This window comes from Mixophyes fleayi, chromosome 11 (assembly GCF_038048845.1).
Source record: "Mixophyes fleayi isolate aMixFle1 chromosome 11, aMixFle1.hap1, whole genome shotgun sequence".
Classification (NCBI taxonomy): domain Eukaryota; kingdom Metazoa; phylum Chordata; class Amphibia; order Anura; family Limnodynastidae; genus Mixophyes; species Mixophyes fleayi.
In genome coordinates this window covers 61942887-61965294 of record NC_134412.1, presented here as the reverse complement: position 1 = coordinate 61965294, position 22408 = coordinate 61942887, and the positions used below count along the sequence as shown (strand labels likewise).

The 22408-nt window shown below is 39.4% G+C and overlaps 1 protein-coding gene across 1 annotated transcript in view; it reads right to left on the bottom strand.

Annotated features, from left to right (window-relative positions):
* The window catches only part of SIK2 (salt inducible kinase 2), a 151035-nt gene that overhangs the window by 84861 nt on the left and 43766 nt on the right, over positions 1–22408 (bottom strand). The window contains exons 3-4 of the mRNA XM_075190861.1: positions 13543–13659; positions 8192–8255 (exon numbers count right to left, since the gene is read on the bottom strand). Coding sequence (XP_075046962.1) covers positions 8192–8255; positions 13543–13659 — 181 coding nt within the window. The remainder of the gene's footprint in view (positions 1–8191; positions 8256–13542; positions 13660–22408) is intronic.

Here is a 22408-nt window from a genome sequence, read left to right as displayed (position 1 = left end):
ACAGGATCCCAACCAGCATGGATTTACTGGGGGGAGATAGTGTCAAACAAATCTTATTGACTATTTTGACTGGGTGACTAAAGTATTAAATCGGGGAGAAAGGGGGGTAGATGTTGTTTATCTGGATTTTAGTATGGATTTTGACGCATCACAGATTGTTAAATAAACTCAAAAGCTTGGGATTGGATTCAAAGATGGTTGAATAGATAAGATCTTGGTTAAGATCAGGATAGAAAACAGAGAGTTGTACTAAATGGAATGTATTCTTACCAGTGGAGTACCTCAGAGACCCATACTTGAACCAGTGCTTTTTAATTTCTTTATTGGTGATACTGCAAATGGTATTGAAGGGAAAGTGACGACACTAAAATGGAAACTTGTGAGGAGGAGTTCTGGAGGCCATATCTCAGTTCTGGAGGCCATATCTCAGTTCTGGAGGCCATATCTCAGTTCTGGAGGCCATATCTCAATTCTGGAGGCCATATCTCCAGAAGGATATAAATACATTAGAGAGTGTACAAAGAAGGGCAACTAAAATGGTGCATGGCCTACAGTACAAAACTTACAGGAAAAACTCAAAGATCTTAATATGTATAGTTTGGAGCAGAGAAGGGAAAGAGGGGAACATGATAGAAACTTTCAAATATACCAAGGGTTTTAGCAAGGTACAGGAGGGAAACATTCTTCAAAGGAAGAGAAGTGATAGAACACGAGGAAATGGAGGGAAAATTACTTCACAGAAAGGGTAGTGGATTAGTGGAATAGCCTCCCATCAGAAGTGGTAGAGGCTAATACAGTAGAGCAATTTAAACATGCTTGGGATAGACGAGGATATGCTTACAAAGAACGAAGCTGCAAATAGGGTTTGAGGTTACCATATGTTAAACAATGGCCAGACTAGATGGGCCAAGTGGTTCTCATCTATCATCAAATTCTATGTTTCTATGATAATTGCATAGCTGTGTACCCAGCTTTAGTTGACACTAAGGCAATGTAAACACAGGGTGAATTGCAAACATTATGTTGTCACATATCCCAGCATACAAAACAAGTATTTGAACCACAGTAAGCTCAATAAACTGGAGGCTTCTTTTTTAGTGATTATCTTTGGACGCATTCTGTGAGCTGAAGGAAAAGTCCCGAAATCAACAGTAAATCATACACTAAATGCACATAATGGAAGTTGCCAGTATTTACCAAACTGTGATATCTGTCTGAAATGAGTCAAATAAATCCTACAATTTGCAGCATGCTCTGTCACTCAGTTGTCAAGTTCATGTCATACATACCCATAGAGAACTCAATCTATACAGCCCCTTGCGCAACCTGCTACTTACCAAGCAACCAGTGGCTGTCTGGTTGTTGTTCTGCTATGCAGCGGACAACACTTGGACAGATACAGATACAGGCTGCTTACCCCGGGGCAATTTACCTTAATGATGAAATAAACTAGGTCACAGCGTTAAGTTGTATATAAACATTTTGGTGTTAACAATAAATGGATGAGGCAGGGAAAATGGGCTTTTAGACATCCAGGCGCCTAAAAACAACAACAAAAAACAAACCACAACAGAGAACATAGTCAATCAGGAAAATAAAATTGTATACACAAACTGTTTCTATTTTCACTTCTGCTAATTTTCTGTGATTATTTAGCAAAAAATAATGCTACAAGTCATGTAATGCTGAGAACCTCTTTACTTCATTTTTGCAACTAATTATTAAAGTGTGCACTTTTATATTGATTTAGTGGAGGAAAAGCTGAATACCACTTATAAACTCCAGTGGAGCAGCACCCCCAGTGATTACATTTATCATGAAAAAATGTAGAATATTTTTGTGGCTTTTCCAAGCAATATCTTGGAATTTGCCATATTTCGAACACTATTGCACACTTAATTTACTCTGCAAAAGCAGTTATATAGATGGTATGTCATACTTGCCAACTCTCCCTGAATGTCAGGGAGACTCCCTGAAATAGGGGTGATCTCCCTCACTCCCTGAAGAGACTGGCATTCTCCCTGATGCTGATCCAGTAAAAGATGTGGTTGGCTTCGCCATCTGTGGCATGATGACACAGTTCTGAAATTGTGTCCCATGTCCATGTATTGATGCCTATGGAGGTGGCCATTTTCATGAAGACCAAGATTTAATCAAAGACTGACAGGTAAGACATGACTTCAGTAATGGAGACAGAAATGTAAAAGACACTTCAGTCTCTAGAGATTCATTAGCTGCTTTTCTTTAAAGCAGGCCTGTCCAACCTGGGGCCCTCCAGATGTTTGTGAAACTACAAGTCCCAGCATGCCCTTCCAGCTATCAACTGGTTATCTACCAGCAATGCATGCTGGGGCTTGTAGTTTCACAACACCTGGAGGGCCGCAGGTTGGACAGCCTGCTTTAAAGCATAGTTGCCTACTTCGCATTTCTGGGAGACCTACCGGGCTCCCGGGACAGCAGGGCAACCTCCCAGTTCTCGCCCCCGCAATAGGTAAGTTGGGGGGGCTTAATGACACAAATATTGTGTCAAAATTATGCGATTCATCCATCCCCGCACACCAACCTCCCCGGGATCTCCCTGAGGCCAACGAGGAAAAGTTGGCAAGTATGTGGTATGTGTGTGGTTTATACCAAATAAGGTCCCCTTAACCCCTGCACCATGGCATACCTCCCGACCATTCCGATTTAGGTGAGGCAGTCCCAATTTCAGGACTCTGTCCCACCATCCTGATCGATGGGAGAGTTGATAAGTAATGTTTGTTCACTGCTGATCTTAATGCCAAGAGATCTCGCCCTAGCACAACTCTAAATCAGTGTAAAAATAAAGCTGACCATTATTTGTGTGCTATATGCAAAAGCAGGTAGTACGTCTGCATTCAGTTTGCAGAGGTGACAGTGATATATATCAACCCTTTGGCAAGGTGAATACTAACGGTTACAACAGACATGCAGATAACTACCAAACTGCCAATCCGACTGCACTTTAACAAAAATACTTTCTTCTACTTCTTTAGTTTTCACATAACTATAAATAAATATGACTATTTAAAGGATATCAGTAAATTATACACTTACTGGAGACAAAAACCATGAAACACACAGTCACGTGTCATAAAATTCTCAGTTTACAGTTTTTCATGTAGGTTAGAAGGTTAATGCTTCCTCTATTCTCAATACTATATTACAGTATCTATCTATCTATCTATCTATCCCACATATCTTATTTAAAAGAAATATGAAATAAAGCACATTACAGAGTATTAGAGAGGCAGGAGAGCTGCATTACAACACAGGTTTACAGGCCCATCAGATATGTTAATATGTAGGCATGCAGGGCACACGATAATATAAATGACAATAGGGGATTATAAATTGAGAAGGAGGAGGAAACAATTTAAATGTAACTGAGAAATGCCTTTAAAATCTGAGATGATACGGAATATATTGGCGCTATATAAATAAATGATGATGATGATAGAGATAGCTTTTGCTTTCTGACCAGTGGTAGCAGTATTTTATCCTATTCTATACATCACCACCAGGTTGACTGTATTAAAGAGAGAGCAGGCCTTTCTCCCAAATCCCCTCCACTCACATTGCTAAAGTGAGATCCAGGCTATGTAAGTGATCTACCCATGTGCTACTGCCTAACTGGCCCACTCTGATCACTGCACTGAAGTACAGACTGAGTAAGGGATCCACCAGTGTGTTGCTACCTAACTGCTTCACTCATATCACTGCATTGAGATCCAGACTGAGTAATGGATCCACCAGTAGACTAGTGCCTAACTGCTCCACTCAGATCAATGCAGTGAGGTCCAGACTGAGTAAGGGATTCACCAGTAGACTAGTGCCTAACTGCTCCACTCAGATCACTGCAGTGAGGTCCAGACTGAGTAAGGGATTCACCAGTAGGCTACTACCTAACTGCTCTACTCATATCACTGCAGTGAGGTCCAGACTGAGTAAGGGATCTACCAGTGTGCTACTGCCTAACTGACCCACTGCCTAACTGCTATACTCATATCAATGCAGTGAGGTCCAGACTGAGTAATGGATCCACCAGTAGACTAGTGCCAAACCACTGCACTTTGGTGGCTTTGGTAGTAGCTAAGTAGGGGCCAGGCAGGAAAACTCCCATAAATATAAGAAGCAGCTAATGGATACACAGCCACACTGTGTCATCTGCTGGAGATATATGAGAACATGGTAAAAGTAGTTACATTAAAAAACGCTTTCATGCCACTTGCAAACATCCCAAAATATCAACTTCTCCACATATATTTTTGCATTTCGTCACCAAATAACGGGCCCCCCTGGACCCTCCACTTAACCTCCCGGAGGGGAGGTTCATGAAGTTTGCAAGTATGATTACATATAACCTAGCCTCTAAATCAGGCTACTCAAATCCCGTGTCCCTAGTGATAGGCCTGAGAGACCTCCTACCTGCCAGTACATGTACCACTGAATGTGCCATTTACCTAAAGATAATGCTGCTGCTAGTTATGTAAAATGTATGTAACGTTTAGGAACATTTTTTTTCCTTTTAAGCGCTGCACATGGGTACATTTGGGTTATGTAAAGATACGTATTGGTGCTCATAATGTGCATCCACATTTAGAGCTGCTCCGTGAGTGGTGGATCAGAGACGTTATGGTGCAGTAAGTCAGTGCAGATGTAAACTAAGCCTCTTTTCGTGGATTTAAAGTTCCACGTTTCCTAAGATGTGAACAGCACAAATTACAGACGTGGAAACACAAAAGTACAGATACATCTTCACTGATCATCAACTCTAAATTTATATTAAGTATTGTGGATAAAATAATTCTATATCACAAAACGGGTAGATCACAGGGAAAATGGCCGCCTGCAGGTGGAGGAAATTTTTTCTTAGGTGGCAGCTTTAAAGATTTAAAACAGTGAACATAATGTCACTTATGCTAAACTACAGTGTTGCATACAGGGCCGCACATATTAAGCTCTGTTTTAATGTGGTTACTTCTACACATACATTTGCAAATGTCACAAGATGTTTTTCCCCCCTTGGACACACTTGTGAAAATGAAAAAAATAAAAAATAAACCACAATGAAGCTTAGTTCTGTAAAGGCCGGTTCACATGTTTTGAAATAATTATTTGTCTTTAGTTATTTTAACATTAAATCAACTCTTCTTTGAACATTTTTCTAATTTGTTCCACTGCTGGGAAAGGCTAGCAAGGCCAAGTACGCGCTGGTAAAAATATAAAGCGGGAATTCAACTGGTCACAAGGTGCCGCATTGTGTCTCCGCGGAGACACATCGCGTCTGAGTTTTTACTAAAAGAACCGCTCATTTTCCTTCATGTCCCAGAGAGATGCGAGCAGAAAATGAGCAGAGATTGAGGCACTGCCCGACGGCACCTCACGGACAATTTAATCCCCCACCCCACCCCCAAAACAAAGTGGTAACATAAAAGATGTATTTATGTGCAACATATACTTTCCTACGTTTTTACCCATTTTACCAGCAAATATTTGAGCCCTAACATACATTCTAGTGATGAGTTAACACACTTTCCGTGTGCCAGTAATGCATTGTGCTTTTACCAATACAATCTACTGTACAGGTAGTGCGTATTAGCACATGAGTTGTGCCACATTCTAAAATTCTGATGCAACAGGTTAACATTCTAGAACGCAATGGTGGGAACGGAACCATTTAGACTTATTACTCCTATTTTACATGCACTTTTCATGCATTTATTTATGTGTAAAAAGAGACAATCCCACTAGGGGCGCACACTAAGAGAATGAGAAAACAAAATTAATAAATATAGCAATAATACAAAAAATAATAAGAAAGGTGAGCAAAATAGCCCGGTTTCCTGCTGCTGCAAACCCGTGGTCTATAGCATAGTAACCACCATCAACACTTAACCAAGCGAAGAAAGAGAAAAAAGGGTTGCGCTGCAGAAAACCTATAATTTCTATGTGATAAACAATATAGCTGGAGTCTCTCTCAAAGAAACGAAAAAAGAAAAAAAAAAATTCTAAAAAATATATAATAACATATAATATTTATTCTTCAAAAAAAATAAAAATAATCATATAAAACATGTATAAAAAGAGCTAAAAAACAAACGGACAAAAAAAACCAGATAGGTATGAACGAGCCCTTAGCAATTGTTATCCTGCAGCCTGAACGTATGATAATGTATGAGTGCAAATTTGTTATGCTGTAGAAGTGCTGTACATCATGTGTGCTAATGCTAGAGGATGTAGGTCAACTTGTATGTTATGAAACATTATTCTCCTTTTAAACACTCAATATATCATCACGTCAGCAAAGATTGTCTGATCTGTGATTTATTGAAGGTTAATGCTGTATCTCTGTATCCTGTTTGGGCTGAAATAACTATATAGTGAGAGCCTAATCGCACAAATAGAAATTGATCAAATCGGCATGTTGAAAAATAGGATTTTTAATTTATAAACAATATTTCACACAATCCGCACTTTAACAAATGCAGTTCTTGGGCCAGATTCATTAAGGATCTTAACTTAAGAAGTTTCTTATTTAAGTCTCCTGGACAAAATCATGTTACAATGCAAGGGGTGCAAATTAGTATTCTGTTTTGCACATAAGTTAAACACTGGCTGTTTTTTCATGTAGCACACAAATACTTGATAGCTTATTTGTACACTGAAATTTAAAGTTGATATTTGTGTGCTACATGAAAAACAGTCAGTATTTTACTTATGTGCAAAACAGAATACTAATTTGCACCCCTTGCAATGTAACATGGTTTTGTCCAGGAGACTTAAATAAGAAGTTTCTTAAGTTAAGATCCTTAATGAATCAGGCCCCTTGTTTTTAATTTCAGGAACTGCTTGATGATATTAAAACAATTAAAATGTTATAATATACTGTGAGGACAGATGAACAATACATCAACATGTAAGTATATTAATTAGATATTTCCTGTCGTTGTTGTAAAAATAAATGTTAATGTGTCTTAAAGACAGAAATGAAAGATACCAGGGAGACAATTGGTTTCTGATTCCCTCTTTACTGACAAAATACCAATTAATTCTTTCATATTTTAGCACCTTTTAAAACAGGGGGTGAATACAGTGTTCAATCATCAATTAGTACCACACTGATGCATATGAAAATACACATCAAGTGAGTCACTCTCCACTTAAGATCCTCCTTCACAATGTAAAAAAAAATCTATTACCTTAGATATTGGCATTTTAAGTTCCCGCTAATGTCACTGTGGTTTGCTAGTACAGTCACTAACTACTGCAAAATGTTGCTTCTACAATAGGCTGTAATATAAACCATTAGCCTCAAAGGATTCATGTAATCTTATTGTCTGCATAACATGTATATTTTAACAAAATTAGTCATTTTGGCTTTGGTTAGTGTATAACAGTCAGATATATGTTTTGGTTTCCTAGAGAGGAAGGGAAACCTGTTACTGTGGTTACGTATTTGAAGGTTATATATAGGATAACAGATGCACTGCATTAAAAGACACTGCATTCCGCACCTGTCAGAGTACAATGTCAGCCAATGGGAAGCCAGGACACGTCTCACAAATTCCTTGGATTAAAATGTGTGAAATGCTAAATATCCAAATAGTAACGTGTAAGTATACACATTCCATGTACGTAGAAGGCTGTGAACGGACGTGCCCACTGAACCTGTCTAGCAAAAGTACTGATGATCCCTACACCTTTCACAAACAAATCATGGAGAATAAGCGCTAGATTCTGGACAATCCCAATATTAATAACTAAATAAATGGTATAGATATTGTTTTTTGGAATAAAAGATAGAGTTAGTTACTAAGTTTTCATACTGGGAATAACTCGCTTCTCTCAATAAAGTGTAAGTTTCTGGCTCCTAATATTGTGGTAGTGGCAACTATATTTTTTCTGAACTATCCTTTCTCATTACTTATATTCAGGTATTTTTTATTCCCTGAAAATCACACCGACATGTCATTTGAAAAGAGACAATGCATTTTTTAAAACTAATCATGGGCATCGATTTCAGCCACACCAGCAAAAGCAAGGTACATACATAAATTATAAACAATGGTACATTTTTATGCTGCTCTTGAGTGTGTGTCTCATTTGCAGATAGGTTTTAAAGACATAGATCTGATAACTTCTTGTGAGTTGTGCAGGTCAGGTAACTTACCGAAAATCTCTCCATTTTTGGCATATTCAGTCACGAGATAAAGCATGTTTTTGGTTTCCATAACCTGAAGAAGCAGAACAGTAAGAATAGTGTTATAGTGTGTGAATAGTGTTGGGGATTTGACATAATCTTTATAGGCTTAGATTACTTAGAACCAATTATAATGCATGGCATTACTTATTGCAATAATAAAACATTGATACATATTTTGGTGTAAAAGTTTCTAGAACCAATATAAAAGAACAGCTATAACCTCATTATAGCTATGCAGGGCTGTATGTATATTACACAGATTTAATATTATATATTCATACGAGTCCCCATCTTCTCTCCCCTGCAGTTCTCCCTTCCCTCACTTCCTGTGCAGTTCTTATTCATCCACCCTTACCTTCCCCCCCATACATCTCTCCAGTGTCGGACTGGGGCATGAAGGGCCCACCGGGGGACTGCAACGCTAGGGGCCCACCAGAGGGGGTGTGGCCAGTCATCATAGAGGCGAGACCAGACACTAAAGGGAGAGTGGTCAGCCCACGAAGGACAGCTAGCACCATAGTGTAGTATATAAAGAATGTAGTGTGCTCATCCTTCTCTTTTAAAATGACAGGCTGACTGCGCACTTAGTTACTAACCTGCTCATGCTCCTCTGGGCGGTTGGATATCCGGAACTCCTACTCTCATCTGCCCTGCTCAAAGTGAAAAACACACTACCGCGCAGGTTCAGAGAGCCCAGACGCGACTCTCTGCACCTGTGTAGTAGTGTGTTTAACGGGAGTGTTTGGCAAAAATGGGGGGGGGAGGAGTTGCGCTCTACCGCTACTGTTGCAAGAGCAGCATTAACACAGGTTATCCCTCTCTACGAACTAATAATATACTGAAAGTTAAGCGCTCATTGACTTATGTATTATTCCAAGTGTAATGCTAATAATAAAATTTGTATTCTTTTATCTTGAATACAATTCGTATTTTTCTATATCTTGTATTAGGCTATGAGCAAGAGGCTCGGTTCAATTAGTGGGATAACATTTAATGTTAGTTTTATCACAATTTATTGAATCCTGGTTAAAATACATAAAAATACATTAATATAGACAAATAAAATACTCCAATTAAACCACAGTATTTATATTATGAGGCATTGATTTCTATATACATACATATGGTATGGCATCAATTGAACATACATAAAAAATCAGACAAACCTAGGTATATAGACCTGGACTAGTCTAGCTACTAGGAGGCAAATGGCAGTGGGTATAAATGCTGCATTGATCCAGATATAACACAGTCACTGATATCTCAATAAAATAATGTTCATAGCATACAAGTCCAGTAGATGGGAATTGGTATTTCTTTAAGTCTCTGCTAGTGCAATATAAATATTCAGATCACTGTCCACATATATCACATGGTTATTGCTGCGATGCTTTCAAATTTAACTTTGTTTACTTGCAGTTTCGATGTATATAGAGATGGTGGCCGGGTACCCAGTGTGCTGAAATCAGAGGATGTTTCTCGTGGTCCGTGCTTGTTACTGTTAGAGAGAGAGGGGGCCTGCGTTCCACTGTGGAACGCATCTGTCCCTTCCTGTTCTCGTGTATGTCCAAAAGATGAATTGTATGCAAGTCGGGAGTCAGCTGTTTTCTTAGCTCCTCCCTAACAATGGAGGGGGCGTGGCTAAAATGTGGCGGGGCCTACCGGTGGATAGTCCTGCTGCCCTGAAGGCCAGTCCGAGCCTGCATCTCTCCCTTCCCCTAAAGTTCTACAATCCCCTTCCCCCCATCCCCTGAACTGCAGCTTCCACCACCACCCCTTATTACAATTCATTGCCCCTCTGCAGATTCCCCTACCCATCCCTGTAGTTCACTCTCCCCCTTGAGTTCTCTCAACCTTCTGCCCCATGCAGACTTCCTCCTATATTGCAGTTTTCTCTACCCCTCATGAGGACCTTAATACCCTCCGTAAGTTCCCTCTTTCCCAAATCTTCCTCATGCCCCCTGGTGTCGCCCCCCCCCCCCCCCCTCCTCCAGGTCCCTCTTCCATGTAGCTTTCATTCATAGGGGCATATTTAACAATGGGCAAAGGGCCCTATTGCCAAACTATAATGGGAAGTTTCAGCAGCAATATGGCTCATTCTGACTTCACCCAATTTATGAAAAGGGCTATTGCTGGTGATCACAGTGGTGGCGGCAAGATTGGCCTTTGTTGGCGAAGGCTTCCCACCCATTATCATTGTAACTAAGCGAAATTGACAAGAAGCCGTCTCACGCATGTAAACATCTGCAAGGACCAGTGTAGTGGTAAGTTGGCCTTTACTGCTCCAGGCCAATATCACTGGGACAGCGGAGTATCGCTCAGCTGCGCTAATAATATTGTGTTGTCAAACTGTGGCAATAGTCGACTTCTTGTCAGTACCGTAGCAGCAAAAATAAAATAAAATCAGACTTTGCACCGTAATGGGGCTCTCAATGATAAATAGGCCTTTTAGGGCTATATTTACTAAACTGCGGGTTTGAAAAAGTGGAGATGTTGCCTGTAGCAACCAGCCAGATTCTATCTGTCAATTTGTAGAATACATTAAAAAAAATTAAATTTAATTTAATTTTGTAGAATGTACTAAATAAATGATAACTAAAATCTGATTGGCTGCTGTAGGCAACACCTCGACTTTTTCAAACCCGCAGTTCAGTAAATATACCCCATAGTCTCATATCTCCACTACAGGCAGCAACGCCTCACAAAAAGCAGTGTATCGGCATCATTACACAAAATGACCAAAACATAAAAAGCAGCTATGGCTCTGCATAATCCAGTAAAACTGGGTTGATAAAAAAATAATTATATCGCTTTACCATAGAGCGCTATCACTATAAACACCAGTATATTGCCCATCCCTGGCACATGATGTCCGCGTTGGAGCCATCACCACATGAGACCATCGTCCGTTTGCCCACTACCCTGTTACGTTCCTGAAGCTATGGTTACACATAAATATAAAATATACACAATTTGATGATAGAACACCTGTAAAGTATTACTAGCTACAGAACAGGACGTGTATCATAGTAATGTCACAGTCAATACTGCCTCCCGTTTACTTTTTATTCTCATGTTTGAATACGTAACGCTCTTTTAAACTGCATGGATGATCTGTCTCATATGATATATGCTGACTCATTATTCCACCATGACCTAAGGCCTCGTCCTCATGTTACCTCTGCGTCCCAGATGGTATAAATATTATCTGCACTGACACTATTAAATGGTATATGGTATAATGTATGCCTGCACTGTAAGTTACAAGGATACAAGTTATGAGAGAGTTGTGACCATATAAAGGTTTTGATCTACAACGGGGGTATGTTATGCCATATAATAACGATATGTAAAAGTGGATTTTACAAATGTATCTTCTGTTTTGATGATGTCCTGGAGTTGTTAAATAAATATACTTGAATGGTTAATAGCTCTTTTATACAAGTCAAATTGTATTTCCGACTTAGTAGTCTTTAAATTTATATTTATATTGCAGCAAATACATGTCCTAATTTCTTGCTACAATGTGTTCCTGCCCACAGGTCAATCATGTGAACGGAGGGTAATGCTTGTAGTGTACAGTGTGAGCAAAACCCAACAATGGACTTAACATAAATCTACCCTAGTACTATAATAATACAATAAAAAAGTTGCAAATTCAAATAAATTAAGTCTTTGAAGAAATTAAAGGATAATTTCACTTTCAAAAGAAATGGTTCCCTTTAAATATATTAGTCTCAAATATACAACAGGGCACCTGTAAGTTTTAGTTGGAAAGAGTTGGAAGCGACAACTGGCCTCCTGTGGAGTAACATTGTTTAGTTTGGTTGCTATGGCTAGCAGGCATTCCTATGCAGCCATACTTGGCATACTTCAAGGGCCGTATCACTCCATCCTTTAAAACTTAAGTTTAAACAGCTCCAAAACAATTGTGGCACTCCCACTCACTCATTCCAAAATACCCCCGCCTGGCACTCACTTGTTCCAAAAGTATACCATATGTCCTCAGACCTCGCCCCCACACTTTCTACAAAATGCCACCATAAGCACTCAGTACCCACATGTCATATAATGCCCCCACGTGCCCTCACAGCCCCACAAGCCCTCAGATCCAACATGTACTCTAACACTTCCCTACATGCTACTAAGATCTCCCCACATTCCAATCAAACCTCAACATGTCACTCAGAACCCACTGATACTTCCCACAAGCATCTACTCTGTGCACTGCCCACATACCCCCCAACTCACTGCCTCCCACATGCCTCACACTCACTAACAGCCTAAGAATACTTACCTTGACAGTCGCAGAATAAACCTACAGAATAAGTAGGGAGAACACAGAATATGCAGAATACACTGTACTCCCTCCTCCTCCAATGATTGGATAACAAAGCAGAGAAAAAGTCAGATCGAGAGCAGCCGGCTGGGGGCTGCTGGCAGCCTACAGGCCACCTGTTGGTCACCACTGGTCTAGCCTGGCCCCTCCAACTTCAAATGCCATTTTGTGTTGCCTCGTCTGCAGATATTAAACGCTGAGGTTTACAAACTCTAGCTGATGCAGCCATGTTGCAGAAAACATGGCGATCATGTCATAGAGGAGAGACAGATATGGTTCAGTGCTACTATTATGCTTGCAAAGCTGCAATGAATTATTGTAGGTATAGTTTATCATATAGAGAGGTGATGCAACTGCAAGCCATTGGCGAATCTAGAGGGAGGTGATCGGGGCAATCGCCCCCCCCCAGCAGCAATCTTCATCCCATTAAATTACAGTGGAGAGGTCCAATCATTGGGGAAATGGGTGGCGCCAACCGGGACCAACCAGAGTGGAGGAGGGGCGTGGCTATCCAAAACCTCCCCCCTCCCCACACAAAAGTCTAGGGAGTATATCTACTAAACTGCGGGATTGAAAAAGTGGAGATGTTGCCTATCGCAACCAATCAGATTGTATCTGTCATTTTGTAGAATGTACTAAATAAATGATAACTAGAGTCGGATTGGTTGCTACATGCAACATCTCCACTTTTTAAAACCTGTTGCTTAGTAAACATACCCCTAAATCTGCCCCTGCTGCTTTTTCCCACCAGGACTGCAGTTTGAAAAGATCAAAAGCTGTTTCAGGGCTTCACAGAATGTCCTAGTAAAAGAAGTTCTACGGTGCCAATCATATAACAAAATCACATACACATTTGTTTAGCTTTATTACATATATTATGTAAAGATGGAAATATTATTTAAAGAAATAAAGGAGTTACAAGGACTAGTATATTATTGGCTATAATTTAAAATAGTGCTATTTCATTTTAGAACGTTACCTGGTAAAGCTTGATAATGTGGGGATGATCCAGCATCTTCATTATTTGAACTTCTCTGTAGATTTTCTCCAAATTTACAGCATCTAGCTGAGACTTGTCAATAATCTTTATTGCCACCTGCAGAATGAGCACAACACTATGTTAGCCAGTAGACCAGATTCAGGCTCAATTGTCATATAACAAAATTACAAAACTAGTCTGTAAAAGACACCATGAAAGGGGCCAATTGTTACTTTTACAGAACACATTTGCCATCTGCCCCTAATTTCCAGGAACAGTCTTAAGGGTCTGAATTATTCTGCACACAGTACACACAGAGGTATTGAATGGGAGTGCTTAGAATTCAAATGCTGTATTCTTAACATGTCCGCTGGTCAGGTCCACCTTCCTGTGCCAAGGACACGTCACATGCAACAACGCATCTACCCAGCAGCAGGACTCCTGGAAATTATTTTCAAATGTTGTTAACCATGACGCAATACTTGCCATCTTTATGAAGATATATCTGTGTGTGTGTGTGTGTGTGTGTGTGTGTGTGTGTGTGTGTGTGTGTGTGTGTGTGTGTGTGTGTGTGTGTGTGTGTGTGTGTGTGTGTGTGTGTGTGTGTGTGTGTGTGTCAGATGAAACATTTTTTTAGCCATTGCACGGCCATTTAAAATAGTCATTATTTATTTATTTATATAGCGTCACTTATTGAAAGAGCTTATTTAATAAAAAAAGTTATACAAGTGGAAAATGTGCTATAACCCATAGCAACCAATCAAATAGCTGAAAACACATGACTTACAAAAAATGTCTGTACAGCGCTGCAGAATTAGTGGCGCTATATAATTTAAATAATTATGATGACTGCTGAAAGCCGATATGCGATTGGTTTGCTTTGGAATACAGTACAGAGTTGCTATTTACATCGTTTTAATAAATAAGCCCTATAACATAGTTTAACTATCTACCTTCTTATTTCCTGGGACAGTCCCACGCTTTAAAGATGTGTCCATTATTTTTTAGGCTTTAGAATTTAATATTTGATATTTAATAAATGAGTGCATTATAAATCAGATGTAATAAATGTGACATGGAGGTGACGGCAGTGCTTCAGGGTCCGCCGAGACGGTATCAGGGATAAGCTCCATGGATGCACCGGCTCCTCTATGTTATACAGAGCGGAGGTAGTCAATTGTAGTTATTAGGTCATCATGGTGCCCTAAATTTGGCCTCTTCCAGATGCTGTCTATAAAGTTTAGCAGAGAATATAAAACGTGGCTTCACTGTACAGGGTGGCTGAATTTTATGTGGGGATCAGGTAGCCGTTTCTTAAGGAACAGTTGTCTGGACAAATTCTCTAACATTTATATGACCATAAAAACATTATGATCATAAAAAAAATAAAAAACAGCATTAATGTTTGATGTCAGTAAAAAGCAACTTAAATTTTCACCCACCAATCAAAACAAATAAATGTAGCTCAGTAAAAATCCATTGTCCTTCCTGACATTTGTATTCAAAACACAAAAGTGTCACATGGATAATCTCAAGCTAATGAAGAACACTTTTGCATGACATATTAATGGGTCTGTTGAAAAAAAAAAAAAAGTACGTTGCCAGTAATATTTTTTTTTTTAAAAAACTATAAATAAAAAGAGGCTACAAGGTGTATGCGATTCTCAGTATCCTCTCTTAGCTATAAGTGAGCTTGTGCAGTATGCTGTACACAAGACCAAGCAACCTCCTCTAGCTGCATGTGATATTGATGAGCTCCCCCAGCAGCAAGTGAGCCTGAGCTGTTGCACATTCGCAATGAATAAAGCTGCTGACATTTCATGATTCAAGCTATTTCTCAGAATTATATTCATCTCCTCTGGGAAGCAGTGACAGCTGGCAGGGGAGCAGAGGGATTGCGACAGACACAGCCTGATTACTCCTGCACCCCACAGGACTCCTCCAGGACTCATTTTTTTGTGCTTTTTTTTTTTTTTTTTTAATCCCTAGTGGGTTTCCTCTTAACCCTTTACTGACATGAAGCCAGTCACAATATTTTAGAACATTCTGACGAATTCTAACAATAAATTCCGGCACTGATAGTAAGGTCTACAAAATCCACGATTGCAAGATATATTGCATGCAAATAGAAATAAGTGTAATCAGTGGTCAAAGTGGAAGTTTAGAAGTGGCAGTATGGAAAATGTAAGTGAATAGAATTTGATAATTTTACAGAGAAGGCAGTAAGAGAAGAGACAGTATGACCAGGGGAGGGCTGGCAAATGTTAGCTGGGGGGGGGGGGGTCAAGACTCAACTCAGCAGCCTATTTTAAAGGAAAAAAAATGCAGGTGGCCCAGTGACCCAGCCCAAGGTAGCCACTATGGGGCCAGCCTCCCTGCCCCCTAGCCCAACCTGCCTTAGTTATGGCGTACCATATGCCTAGATTCCATTGACTGGATAGATGGCACATTGGTTTAGCTCTCAAAATAGCGGACTCCACTATTTGTTGGTGAAGAACACACTTTAACTACAGTGTTTAATTCCACTCCTGGTGGTGATATTTGTCTCTTTTTCTTTCTATTTGAGGAATCCATCACCCGTTCGCCTTTTGCAAACTAGTTCTTCCATATGTCACAGTTCAGTCTTCCAGACAACCAACTTCAATGTCCCCCACCTGCCTTCCTGAACCATATTAATACTTTTATTTTAGATATTTGAATGTTTAAAATGTATCTTTTCTCTTTAAGTTGTACATGTTCAGCTCTTAAAAAGGATCAGTTTATTATAGAGCGAAAATCCTTTTCTCCTGTGAAAACGTGAGTTCATGCTATCCCTCCCAGTGGTAGCTTGTGGTGGGACCGTGTGTCGAAAGCTTCCCCTTGCAAAGCCTATTTACCAAGGACAGCAGCAGGACCAGTCCTCCTACAGAGTCACACACGCACAGATGGACCCAATACTAGCTGTTGATGCAGTAGAATTCATATTACTGCTGCCAGCCAGACCAGTATTGCCGGGGAGCTGAGAAACACAACAAAATTTTAATAGTACATTGAGAGGAGAGAAGATCTTTCATAATCGCCTCTGATGACAAATAGACCCCAAAGGATTTCCTGATAAGTTTACTATGCAGCCCATGCACCATTTTAGAAGCCTTCATCTAAACAATTTCTATTTCATTCATGTCTTTTTCAGGATAGGGTCTCTAGAAGTGTACACAGTACTAAAGGCGAGGTCTTACCATGACCTGTAAAGTGACAATATAAGATCCAACTTCTTGCTACTAATACATCTTCCTATTATTTAAGATGAAACATACATACATATACATATATATATATATATATATATATATATATATATATATATATATATACTCTACTGGCTTTTCCTACCTGGATATTACCCAAAACTATAACTTCAAGGTCCACTTCCTCTGATGTTGGACCTTGGACCAACAGTTTTAAATTTTGCTTTTGGATTTTTGTGTCAAACAAGATTTCGTTTTTACATTTTGATGTTTTAAGATGCCACACCTCAATCAATCCCTCTATTTTCTCACTATATCATTATGCATTTTTATCAGTCCTGCTACAAATCCTATTATCTGCAAAAAGACACACAGAGAATGTCACTAGTGAATACACTATTGGCTTCAACACTCTGGGCCCGATTCATTAAGGAAAGAAAAGCCCAAAAAATGGGCAAAACCATGTTGCATTGGAGGGGAGAGATAAATTTAAAATGTGGGAACAGATTTATAATTTGGGTAGGACATGTCCTAGATCAACTTCAAATTTCAGTGTAAAAATAAAGCGATCAAGTGTTTGTGTCCTACATGAAAAAAAACAGCCAGTACTTTATGTGCAAAAGAATAAACTAATTTTCACCTTTTGCATTGTAAAATGGTTTTGTCCTGGAGAAAACGTACTCATTTTTTTTGCCTTACTTTCCTTAATGAATCAGGCCGTCTGTCTCCTGTTCTTTAGCCGAACTTTTACCCATTCCACTATTTTCTAATTTCTTAATTAAGTTATCGTGAGATACAATATCAAATGTCATGCTAAAGTCAAAGTAAGCTTATTCACCAGTGAACCACCTTCATCTGCCACTTTAGTTCCCAGTCACAAACCTTCACTAGATTGGGACCATGCTGCCTTGGACTTTGACATATGTTTGACTCAGTCAACAATTCAGGTTTGGTCAGCACTGCAAGTACTAATTTTCATGCTTTTAATCCTCATTCATGTATAACACCAGGACCCATTGACTTGCATCTACTGTAGTGACCACTTTGAATTTCCAATAATGTAAAGCAAAAATGGTCTCCAATTTATTTTTTCCTTCCACATATCCATGACCTTCAGTTTTTTCCCTTTACAGCTTTCCCTTTGGATTTTTCCCATCACTAATTTATCTAAAGAACACTTTGACGTCACATTTTGTACAGAGGTATCTTCTGCTGAAGGCTTGATTTAACGATTATGGGTTGGATAAACTGCCAGTAACAGTAAAAGAAAGAGCTAGACATGTTGTAACAAGTACATGTTGGCACATTTTCACATGTTTCATACCCCCACGAGGTATTGAATTGCTCTAAAATCACAAATACTATTTCAGCGCCATAATTGTACAGTTTGCATTCCCTGTGGTAAAACTCTCAGATCTATATCTCACCTCAGACCAATATGTAATAACCACTGTTATCTTCATTCACCGTGTAACTACAACCTCTAGCATTTTCTGCTAACCCGGGAACCATAGAGCATGCTGGGAGTTGCAGGTCACCAGTTGATGGGCATTCCTCACATGCTATGTACACTTTATAAATCCAAGAGACTTCACAAGTGTCTGGATACATGTATCCCTAGTCACACACAGGGCAAGTATTGCTTCAAATCTTATCGGCCTAATTACATTCTGCTAATTGAGGACTGCATCGATCAACATGTCACATTCCCTATATTATATATAAATACTCAATATTTGGTTGTCTTTTATCTCGGTCAATAGTGTTTATTGTCCCTGCAAAAGGAGAACATTAAAATGTTCATGTTAAACACTAAACAATGTTATGTAAGAAGACAGGTGGTCACACAAAACATAAAAATGAAAGGGGTTAACATAAAACACACATTTGTATAAGGGATGACTACTAACTAATGTGTGAATGAAGCCACCTTTCAAGTTAGCAGTATTTTGCTTCAATTCAGCTGGTAATCCTTGATCTACAATGATTATTTTCTTCTGTTTTGATCTATGCACTGTTTTAACATTTGACCATTTGAATAACAGACACTTGAATAAGTGATACCCTTCCTAAATATAATACTTCCCCACCACTACTCTTTCTGTGTGACACACAATTGGGGAAACAACTTGTAACAATTGTTGCAGTTACCAGACATGCAGCCAAAGGCTTCCCAAACATAGGACAGTCTGGTTGGCTAATTTGGTTGTATGTAACCGAACTGGTCTACCATCACTACATGCAGGCACAAGACAATCATCTATGTATTTTGATTGGGTTTGATGGAAAATCCATTTGGCAGATGGCATTGCAGGGTTCACATGTGATTGGTTATTCGTAACAAATACTAAATAAGGAGATGAGGCAAATTCATTGTGATATGTTTGTGGTTAAATTGGCATATATCTAGTTGTCAGGGGCTGGTTGGGCTGGGGGGAGGGGCATCTGCCCCAAGCCCCGTCTCATAGTGGGCTACCTTGGGCTGGGTCGCTTGGCTACCTGCATTTTTTCCCCCTTTAAAACGGTTCCTAATAGGCTGCTGAGCCTAGTATCGCTCTCCCAGGCTATAATTTGCCAGCCAGCCCCTGCTAGTTCTTACATGATATGGTTGAATTCCAGGTCTCTATGTGTGTCATCAGCTGTGGAACACTGCAATAAGACAGGATGTGAAGGACAGATCCATATAGTCTTATCTATATCATTTTAAACAAACTTGCTTTAAGGATTAAAAGGATTAACAAGCAACAGCAATGAACACTATGCAACAGATTAAACATTGTTTACACTATTATTAAAATTGAACATTATTTATATTTATATTTTAACTTTAACTTAAATTTAAGAGGGTATAGATGTTTATCAATCATTTGAACAAAAGTCTACATTCAATGAGAACTTGTCACCATTGTGCAAAAGTACTTTTTGAAAAGCACTATGCATGCAGTGAAAATAGCCCCCATAACCCCTCTATGTACCCCTTTGCCAGGGAGAGAGTATAGCATATTAGCGTGCGCTGTATATAACTGGCCTGTTACTAAATTATGCTTAATCTCAGACAACGCTCTGTCTCCTGATCACACAGTTTAACGTTTATTGTTGGAATAAATGCCTCTACTTTATTGCCTATCTAGCTATTATCCCGCTGCATTAATAACTTGTCACTGTTCACCGTGCATGACAGCAGATCCCTTGTGTGACTACAGGTGAGACCCGACTGTTGTGCAAGTCTCCTACAGTGAAAGAGTGACCTTGCACACAGGGATTCCGATCTCTATAAAACAGACACCAGCTCATCATTTTTACACCTCTGGTTCCAGACTTACAGTACACTACCACATATTTAAACGTACATTTAAAAAATAGTGTCAATATCCATTGGAAAGAGCATGTATGGATCAGTATGCTCTCAAGGTTATTTATTTAACATTTAAACCTCACAATTTATTTTGGAGGCGAGAAGTTTATTACTACCTTTTTCCTTTTGATGGATCTCTGCGTGTATTTGTTTTTGTAGAAGACCTTTTCTTCAAAGCTAAAATAACACAAGCACCTGTAGACATAAGATAGATTTATCTTGCTCTTGACATATTGATATTGTATATACAGCTATATTATGTTCAATTTTTTTTTACTATCTTGACACCTACCAATGCAGCTATCCATCTCTCTTGGCATCCCTATCTATTTCCGTTACAGCTGAAGTGACATCTGTATTTTAGTTCTGCAATCAAGGTCTGTCTTTACCGATCACTCCATCCAGAAGAAAATGAACCTAGTCTAAGTCAGGGTTTGCCAGAAATATATCTATCTTTCTGTGTTGTCTATAAATCAAAGTACAACAGCAAGTTTTCTCAAGGTGAAATATATATTTTGTATAAGGTCGTCCATACCGACTGCTCTGCAGTCATGGTGCAGTAGCTTCAGAATGGCTTATTTGATGCAAATTAATCTTTTTGAGGACTACGTACAAAAAAATGAGACCCATTGTATAAGCTCAATAGATGATTTTTGCCTTATGCAACTGCTACCTAATAATGATTACATTTCTGAGAACAGAAGTGCACTAGTCTCTATTACACCAAATCAGATGATTTCCTGAATGCAGGGAGCCCGTGCCAATAATCGACAGCATGTTGCCTAAATATATGCCCCATGTTGTTGCATAAATGAAGCATGTTTGCTCCAGTACATAAAAGTCTTGGCACAGTGTTCAGAGCTAGGATACATCCCAATGGTGTAATTCCTAATCAGGAGCTAGGCTAGCCTGGCAATCACATTCCAGCTCATACATGCTCTCAGTTCTGCTGCTTCCAAAGTTTGAAGTGCAGACAGCCAAAGTAGGAAAGGTCTTGTGGTTAACAAAAATGAGGGTTAATAAATAATAAACCAAACAACAGGGCTTTGTTAAGACTTGATTTGGCTTCTTTATGTTGGCTTTGCTAGACTCACATGATGACACTGCTATACTCCTAATGACTGTAATAATTAAATCTGTACATACACTTGCAGTGTAGTGCTGTCAAACAGAAATGTAGCACAGAATTTAAAGGAACAGATCGATATTATAACTTAGGCCGTGTCAAATGAGAAAGGATACTGGAATGTCATGCACAGATGGCTAGCATACATGGAATAGGCACAATGACATGCAATATAATATAATAGATATTCATAATATATTATATATTAGAAAGTGCAATTTTTTTGCGGTTAATTTCTGGGATTTGTTTATAAGTCATGTGTAATAAATAATTGTGTGAGGAGTCCGTGTAAGAGATATAGCAGGGTCTACATAATAAGTGGTGCAAAAATGCCAGAGTAAACAGCAAAAGCCTCTTTCACCATTTGTGCTTATTTATCAAAGGGGTTAACTCTGAAATCATAGAGTTCATCTGCATTAGCCAAACTCCTGGCACTTATCACTGTACCCACAAAAGGTCTCATTAGGGAATTCATCAAGCTGCGAAAAGCAGGATGGTATTACTGGTAGAGTCAGCCTCTACCGCTTTGCTGGATCCCTTCCGGGAGATAGCTGCAGCAATTTCTCCATTTTCCAGCAGCATTATGCCGCTGGTCAATAGGCAAATTATCATCTTGCTGAAGAAGAGGGGATCTATGCCAGAGCAGCCCGGCGTAGTAAATTGCAGCGGTACTTCAAAATGTACAGCCAAAATTTGCAGAGTATATATTAAGGTCTGCCACGATGGGGTCATAAATATACCCCCTACTATTTTACTTAATAAATAAAAAGAAGAAAGTAGAAAGAGGATGCTCAACAGGAAAGTATGCGTGGGTTGGTGGGGGGGTTTAAGCATAGTTGCCTACTCTCCCAGAATGTCCGGGAGACTCCCGAATTTCTGGGAGTTCTCCTGGACTCCCAGTAGAGCAGGGCAACCTCCCGCATCCTGTCCACTTCATTAGTGAAGTCGGTGGAGCTTAGGGACACGATTCACAAAGAATAACGTCACCACGGCACCGTCGCCCGCTGTAATAGGCTGAAAATTGTGATGCTCTATGGATGGGCGGGGCCTAATTACGCAATTCAAGTGGCCAGTTGTCACTTCTTCTTAAACCCATACTTGCCAAGTGCAAGAGAGGGTCAAAGACAATAAAGAAAAAGACTGCAGGTAGAGAACCAG